Source organism: Mus pahari, chromosome 5 (assembly GCF_900095145.1).
Source record: "Mus pahari chromosome 5, PAHARI_EIJ_v1.1, whole genome shotgun sequence".
Classification (NCBI taxonomy): Eukaryota; Metazoa; Chordata; class Mammalia; order Rodentia; family Muridae; genus Mus; species Mus pahari.
In genome coordinates this window covers 128186566-128194849 of record NC_034594.1, presented here as the reverse complement: position 1 = coordinate 128194849, position 8284 = coordinate 128186566, and the positions used below count along the sequence as shown (strand labels likewise).

Genomic DNA, 8284 nt, shown 5'->3' with positions numbered 1-8284 from the left:
CGGCTTCCCGCTCCAGGGGTGCCGGGTGGAGTCGGCTGAAGCGTGGCGCCTTTTGCGGACGAGTCACCCGGGCGCCCCTCCGCTTTCGCGCCCGCGTCCCCCGGGGAGGGATCTGATCGGCGCCCGGGACACGGCCCTGTGGCAGCCGGTGCGCCCCCAAATTCAGGGCGCATCCTCCGGCCGTCTAGGAGGCCCTCGCTCCGGGAGTGGAGCGCAGCCGAGGCAGCTCTGGGCTCCCGGCGTGCGCCCGGGTCCAGCGGCCACGACCCTGGGAGGCCGCGGGAGGCTGGGGGTGGGGACAGGCCGAGGTCGCGGCTCCTCCATCCCCTTCCGCCGCCCCTCCTCTCGCCTTCCTCGCCCTTCTCTTCCCAGGCCGGCCCGCGAGGCCGCCGACTGGGCCTTTCACCTTCAAGCAAAGCTATGAAGTAGCGGTCGCTGCGGCTCCTGGCGCCCAGCGGGGCCCGGGGCGCCGCGTACTCCCGCCAACCCGGCCTCTCCTCGCGGGACCCGGGGCGGGACACGCTCCGGGGACGAGGCCTGCGGGCCACACTCCCGTCCGCCCGCCCGAATTCAGGGCGAGTCCGGCCCCGGACTCTGCAGCAGCCCCGGACGGGGAGAGTGGGGCAGGGCCTCGCCTCTCCGAGGGATGGAGGGGATGGAGGCGGCGGCCAAGCCCGCGCGCCGCTCTCCGTGAGTACCGAGAGGAGTCGGGCGGGGTGGCGGGGCACACCCGGGGACACCCGACCTCCTGCCGCCACAGAGCTGGAAGGGTCGTGGAGGCTCGCCCCTTCCCGTCCATTTTCATTCCAGGTTTTTTTCTGAGTTAGAGCATCGGTGTTAGGAAGGTCGTCCGGAGGCCTTCAGGGGGACTGTCTCATTCCTTAAGGTCTACGGACAAGTCAGAGCGCAGCTCCAGGGTTGACCCATCAATTTTTCTGAAAGCTCACATTACAACCTGGGCTTCTGGCTTGGATCTCAGAGAAGAGGTAGCTGGGCAGCAAAGAGAAACCTACTACATTTTCGATCAGTGATTCTCAATCTTCGTAATGCCGCGACCCTTTCGTACAGTTTAAGTTTATCATGTTGTAGTGATCTCCAACCATAAAATTATTTTCGTTGCTACTTAACGACTGTAATTTTGCTACTGTTACGAATCGTAATGTGAATATTAGATATGCAGCATATCTGATATGCGACCCCGTGATGCCAAGAACCGCTGCTCCAGATGATCTCGTAGAGAAAATGACTTCTATTATCCCTAAACTTCACAGACTTACTGCTGTGAAATTTTGTGCTATATATGTATCTTGCTTCACAAAATATGTATATTCTGAAACATATTACTTGAATTATAATAAATGACTTTAAGAGACTTACCTTTAAGAGCATCTTCTGGTGGGCTCCTATTGTGAGAAGGGAATAATTAACCTAATATATACTCTACGCCCAAATTCTTACACGCTGAGTTTACTTCGTACCGGACACAGGTGGACTAGGGTGACTTCTGAGTGTTCTGAGTAGTCACTATGACACAGTAGCTTATACAGGGAGTAAAACAGTTGTCACTTCATTCTCTGTAAAGCTATTGGAATCAGCCAGGCCACCAAGGGGCCCATATAATTCTAGTCAGTCTCGTGACCTCTGTGGACTCAGGTCTTACCTCAGAACAAGGGGTGCAGTTAAAGGTTCACTATTCTTGAAGAGTCCTAGCTTGGAATGGAAAGGTTCTGGTTACAAACTTGGCTCCCCCATGGCATCTACGTGATGTAATTTCTCTATGCCTCAGATCTCTATCTGTTAAAAACAATATTTTTATTTACATATTATATAATATGTAATGATTATTATATAGTAAATAATAAATATCTTTATTTATATAAAATAACATTCTATCACAGACATCTTGAAATTATTTTAGAGAATGTTGAAATATCTGAAAAGCCTTTGCTTGACATAGAACAGATAAGTTATAGTTTGTGACTGTCACTATTTCTTCTTTCGGGTACAGCTTGACTCTAGTCTAACACTTTTTCACTGGGGCTGGCATGAAGCTGGAAGGCAGCAGCACCTTCTACAGCAGGGACAGGTCCTTCACCCAGGAGGAAGAGTACTGACCATTAGCCAACACTGCCATTCTCTTCTGGGGCCTCCTTTAGCCCAGGGTTGGGGAATCACACTGCTCTTCACCATGGTTCACATTTGACATTGGATTGTTTGAGGCCTTGTTTTGCTCACCCTAAAAATGGGGATAGAAAATGGTATTATTTCCTTCCGCGGGGTTACTGCCCATGCTCCAGTAACCACCCTCCCCAGTCCCCTCACTGCCCTCGAAAGAGGCACTACTCATGCCAGGAGAAAATAAGCTTGCTGGTAACTTGTTTGTCCTGTCCTGTGACTTGTCCTTTCCCATGTGTGTCCACGTTATATAGAGGACACCTGCTCTTCTTGAGGTCTACCATTTGAGAAGGGGTCCATATCAGGGCACTGTGGAGACCAAGCGGGTCACTGGGGTCATCCAGGGTCAGGGTCTCAGCTTCTCTTTTTTCCTGCAGAGCATCCAGATCAGAGAGCACATCAACAATGGCCAGAGATGGCGCTGAGCAGCCAGACAGTGGACGTCTCTCGAGACCTGCTCCCTGCCCCCAGGAAGACCGAACATCTAACCTGGTGCCCCCTAAACCTCCCAGGACATGGGGGCTGCAGCTCCAAAGTCCTTCTGTGCTGGAGTCCAAGGTGAAGGCCTTGAAGGAGAAAATGACAGCAGGAAAACAGGGGACAGATCCCCGTCCCACTTCCTATGAGCGTCCATCCCCCACAAAATCCAAATGCCACCAAGTCAAGACTGGAGTAGCCTGGAGCCTACCCGATGCCCTGGTGGTCCCCCATGCTCAGAACCCTAATGATGGACATGTGGCCAGACATGTTAATGAGAAGAAACCTGCCAGGAACGGTGGACCCGAGCCATCTACCCCTGCGAGCTGGAATGAACAAAGCCCGCGGTCTCCAGAAGCAGTGTGGATGCTGGCTGACCATGAGGAGGACACAGTAGCAGGGTCTGGCTCTTTACAAGAAAGTTCCAACAACTGGGTTTCTGCAGTCCAGCCACGGGGGCCCGGTCCCTGTAAAACCACCCCCTTGAGCAGCCAGAAGAAGAGAGGACCATACCCACTTGGAGATGGTATGGTCACAGAGGAAGATCTGGACAGCACAGCCCTAACCTCCAGGGAGGATTTGATTCCTAGAACAGACCAACCAGAGACATTCTGGAGAGCTCGGGGCCTGGGGGCTCTGGGCTCTGTGGCAAATGCTCTGTCCCTGTCTGACCGGGTAGAGAGGAACCGCCTCCTGTTGCAGGAGATGCTGAAGGTTTCCAGACAGAGTTCTCCCAAAGCAGGGAACCCAGACTGGACTCCATCCTGGGACAGGGATGCATCAGGTGAGCCTCATTTTACTACCTGAGTTGGAGCAAATAGGGCATGGTGGTGGGGGGACTGGAAAGATGGCACAATAATGTCACCCACATAATCACTGTCCTTTATAATGCATATGCAGCCCTAACTACCTCCAACCCTGTGGCCCTCTAGATCAGTGGGAGGCTATTTATGCTTAGGGACAGAGGTTTATGAGACTCTTCCTTAAGCAAGCCTTGTGGGTCTTTGCAGAGTAGCCTCCTGCACTCCCTCTAATGATGCTGCCCCGCGCCATCCCCAGTGTGGTGAAGTGGGCTAGCAGACAGGAGCACATCCCCAAAGAGCCTGAGCGTCCTGCTGCCCGTTGGACGCTGTTCGTTCGGGGTGAGCGCTCAGACTCGGGAAGACATCCTTCCTCGAGGGTCATTACCTTACCTGAGGGCATGTGTGGACCCTCTCAACCAATCCAAGTTCACTCACAGGCTGACAGCCTGTGCCTCCACTTCTCAGGCCAGAGCTTTCTAATCCCAACATATGGCAGATTAGATTTTAGTGTGTGGAACATAGGCATTCGGCTCACATAGCGGGTAGAGCATCTCTCCTCTGTGCTCACCAGTTGGTGGCTCTGCCCTGACCTCTGCTTCTGCTCTGGGCCCTAGAGCGACCAGCGGGAGACGTGGTGGACTGGGACTCGGGCACCCCCCAGCAGGACTCAGGTCAGAGCAGGTAAGGGCTCTTCCTTACCACCATCCCTCCATTTTCTATACACCAGAGCAGTAGGAAACCTTGCTAAGACCAGAGGAGACAGAGGCAAGCCTTCACCAGGAGATAGTGGCCACTGCCAACGATCATTCTTGATGCCCTTGTAGAAAGTACCAGCTGCTGGCTACCTGTCACCTGGGCCAAGCCACTGGGTGCAGAGGTCTGCAGCAAACCTTCCAGTTACCTGCTCATCCTGGAGGCCATGTTCCCTGCCTAGGCTTCTACCTCTTTTAGTCCATAGGGGAATTGTGAAGCTAATGGGCTTGGGTGTGAAGCTCCTCCGGGGAAGGTACAGGAACCTTTAACTTTAACTTCACCTGTTGTTTTCCTAATCAGAGGCGTGTGCAGAGTTCAGCGCCAAGGATTTGCGGTCCAGCCTCTCAGCAGGGCCACAGACTGTTTTTAGCTCCTTCGCTTCTGTTTTAGGGAAGCTGCTGCTGTCCTCAGTGTGGTGGGCGAGGTGAGCAGTGTCCCGAGTCTAGAAGAGTGGGAGCTGAGATGCAGTGCGGGCCACATGGGGGCCACATGGAGGCTGACCTTTGCCTTCAGCAGCCTTAAGCCTTTGCTGGGATGTTGGCACATGAGGCTGAGAGAGGCCTTGGGTCTGGGAGTGGCGGCCTTTTCCACAGCCGCGCATGACCTCAGTCTGGGAGGAGTCTCCTGATGCCTGCCCACAGTAGTCAGCTTTGTCCCTTCTCCCTGGTCAGGCTGTGTATCTCACTAGGATTGACCCGCCCTTCCCAAACCACGGGGAAGGCCTCTGTAACAGAATGCATCTTACGACGACTCAAAATGACGTATAAACCACAGAAATGCCATTTTTGCGGTACAGGAGGCTGGGAATCCAAGAGTGAGAAGACAGACGATCCAGTGTCTGGTGAGGGCCTGCTTCCTCACATTCTTACTGTGTCCTCCCAGCGTAGAAAGGGACGAGAGGTTCCCTGGTGGCCCTTTCATCAGAGTGGCAGTTTGTCCCCATATTCTGATCCCGTCCCTCTGGGGTTCACCACACAAGATTTGGGAAACGGCCTGCTTTAGCAAAATGAGGGTGCCCAGAGTCAGGGTTGTGCTCAGCTTGGGGTGGGGGCTGGAGAGATGGATGCCGCCTGGTTTGTCTTCTTCTGCCTTCCTGGCTGCTGTCTTCAGTTTCTGACCGCATCCTCATCTGATCGCTACTGAGGTGCTCAGTGGTATTCTGCTCCTTCGTCTTTGCTCTACCTGCAGCCCTCTGAGAGAGCCTTGCAAAGGCTCCCGGGTGCAGTGGAGAAGCCCCGCCAAGCCCCGCACACCTGCCTTGCTCTCCCAGACTCCCCCCCAGCCCTCTCCAGTGCCTTCACAGGGAAGCACGACTGCTGGGGTTTTGCTCAGAGTCCTGGTAGAAAGAAGGCAAGCCCCTGGCCTGCTCTGAGATCATGAGTCACAAAACCTGGTTGTCTTAAAGGAGCCGCTTAAGCGGGGCTGGGAAAGCCTCCCACCCATGGCTGTGAGGATATTCAGAGCTCTCAGGACTAGACTCCTGACAGTTTAACCTGGCAGGCCATCTGTAGCCTTGGGAGAGGAGTGCTCTGTGCTTGTAGCTGATGGTCTCAGTGGCCACCCGTCAGTACCTGCCACGCCTCTGCACTGCAAACTCTCTCAGGGCTTGAAGAGCAAGAGGTAGAGCAAAAGGCTCTGCTTCCTGTTCAGTCAGATTTAGAATCTAAATAACCCGTGCTACACTCACAGAGCCATGACAGCCAGGTTAAGCCACGTACTCCTGGTTACGTTCTTCAAGGTGACCCGGCAAGTTCACGTTGATTGCAGAGCCCAGTGCTTGGGTCTGCAGTGTCTGGGCCAGCTTGTTATAAGGTGGCCTTAAGGAGTCAGCTATGGAGGTGAGCCTCCTAAAGACTCAGGACCTCAGGTCCTGCAGGAGACCTCTGTCCTCTACCCCAGGGTTGTTCTCTAGCACGCATTGCCTAAGACACTAGTGGCCTGTCGGAAGAGCAGGTTGGCAACTGCCATTTCCACCCCCTGGCTGTGTGCGGGGTGTTGTGTAAGTGCTGTTTATACATCTCACTTTGAGGACAGATCGCAGCCATTGTTCTTGCTTCGGGGACGAGAACACTCTAGGGGAGGCCAAGAATCTTGCCCAGAGTTTGCTGTCAGGACTTGCACTCGGGTCCCCAGGCCTATGCTCTGACTGCTATGGGACACGGCCTTGAGTTACCCTTTTCTTACCTCCACAGGTCATCCCTTGGATAAGCAACCCCTTGGGCTGGGGATCTGGGTCCTTCTATGTCCCTGCAGATTGATCTGTTCTCTGCTGTGGGGAGTGAGAGAAGCATGAGTCAGCTTGTGTATCCGTGTTTTCACATGGAATCACCCTCTTCACTCTCATGGCTCTGCCCGCCAGCCCTGCCGACCCTGCCAGCCCCCACTGCCACCAGTGCCATTACGGGTGTCTTTCTCCTTGAATTCCTGGAGGCAAGAGCTGTACCATTTTAGAACAGGTGCTCATAGCGTGTCTGGCTAAGGCAGGCAGGAAAGAGCTGACTGAGGGCTCTCCGACAGCTGGAGCCTGTGAGGGCTTGCAAGGGTCTGGCTGGAAACAGAAGGAACATTCCAGATGGGTGAGGGAGGCTGCAGCACTGCTTGAGAGCATCTGAGGTGGGGTGTGTGGTGATCCGTGGAGAGGAGCTGCCCGGGGAGAACCTGGAACTGAGATCCCATTTGGATGCAGAGGCATTCAACAGTCTCCTTCCTGTTCCTGCTGCCTCCTCCTACACAAGAGGATGATCTTATCTGCTGGAAACTTGACTTGGTGTGAGTCCTGTGGGCTCAGCAGCATCGAGGAGACCGGGAAGAGGCCATCTTGAGCCAGCCACTGGCCATTTTTTGTATCTTTTGAGCCCAGAGTGTCAGGGATTTGGTTCCCTAGCCTAGGGGATGAGTCATTTGGGCATTTTGGGGTCACAGAGGTCAACAAGGAGTGCCCAGGGCAAGATGTCACTGGAGAGGTTGCACCCCATGCTGCTGGCTTATCCCCCTTCCCACCATTGCCCTTATCCTGCACTGTGCAGATTTAGAGACAAAGAAAGCTGTGCACGTGCAGTCCCAAGATGCTCAAAGGAAAAAGGACAAAACAGTCAAGCCGTGCATCAAGCCTCTACATGCTTTAAATGCTTAACCGCTTCTGTGGCGTCCAGAATTCTGCTCCCTGGCTTGATCCCACACAAAGGCAGTGCGTTGGAAGGCTCAGGTGCTTTGTCCCTCGCTGCACTTGTCACCACACCCACAGCCACGCCACACACTGAATCCCTTCGTGGCTCAGCCCTGACCCGGGAGGAGCTCACTGAAGTTAACATCTTCAAGGTGGGAGGGAGCTAAGCTGACCTCTAGAGAAGTCCCTCCTGGGAGTGTCTCAGACCTCTGCCACGCCAGCTGTCTGTGTGCCCCATTCCGAGCCCATGCCATGCTGACCTGGTCATGTTCCGGGCCTCAGTGGGGAACGTGTTATCATTCTTTGGGAACATGGACAGAGCTGGTCTGCCCTCTCTGTGGAGAGAAGGGCATTGGCCTTCCTATGCTCCCCATCAGCCTCCTGTCCCCTGTGCTGTGGAAGTCACCTTTCCCACCGAGCTCATCTGGAACAAACCCTGAGGCCCTCTCACCCGAGACTGAGACGTCACTTCTAAACTTGCCTTCTCTTTGCCAGCAGCAGTGTAGCCGCATTGGCAGGTGACCTTAGTTCACGTTCAAGGATCCCCACCCCCACCCAGATAGAAGGGGTGGAGGTAACACTAGGACTAATAATAGGCACAACAGTAGTCTGTGCTGACGTTTGTGGACTCCTACTGTGTTTGGAGGGACCATTTCTCTTAACAGCTGAGCCCTATGAGGGAACTGAGACTTAGCCCTGAAGGCACTCACTGGGTGACCCTTCTGGGAAGGGATGGTCCAGGGGTGGGGATTCCTGAAGCCCACCATAACCCACTTCTTTAGGTTTCATTCTGTGGGTGTCCGACGGACTCAAGAAGGGTGCACCTTCACAAACCCTCGCCCTACAGCCAATTCAGACCCACTCACCCTCCTCCCTCCTCCCTTCTCCCTCCCTCCTCCCTCCTCCCTCC

The 8284-nt window shown here is 54.4% G+C and overlaps 1 protein-coding gene across 2 annotated transcripts in view; it reads left to right on the top strand.

Moving 5' to 3' along the window:
• Positions 1 to 362: 362 nt before the first annotated feature.
• Positions 363 to 8284, top strand: part of Kiaa1614 (KIAA1614 ortholog) — a 31190-nt gene continuing 23268 nt past the window's right edge. For both annotated transcript variants that reach the window (XM_029538852.1, XM_021198575.2), the window contains exons 1-3: positions 363 to 690; positions 2553 to 3436; positions 4070 to 4136. In XM_029538852.1, coding sequence (XP_029394712.1) covers positions 647 to 690; positions 2553 to 3436; positions 4070 to 4136 — 995 coding nt within the window. In that variant the 5' untranslated portion in view covers positions 363 to 646. The remainder of the gene's footprint in view (positions 691 to 2552; positions 3437 to 4069; positions 4137 to 8284) is intronic.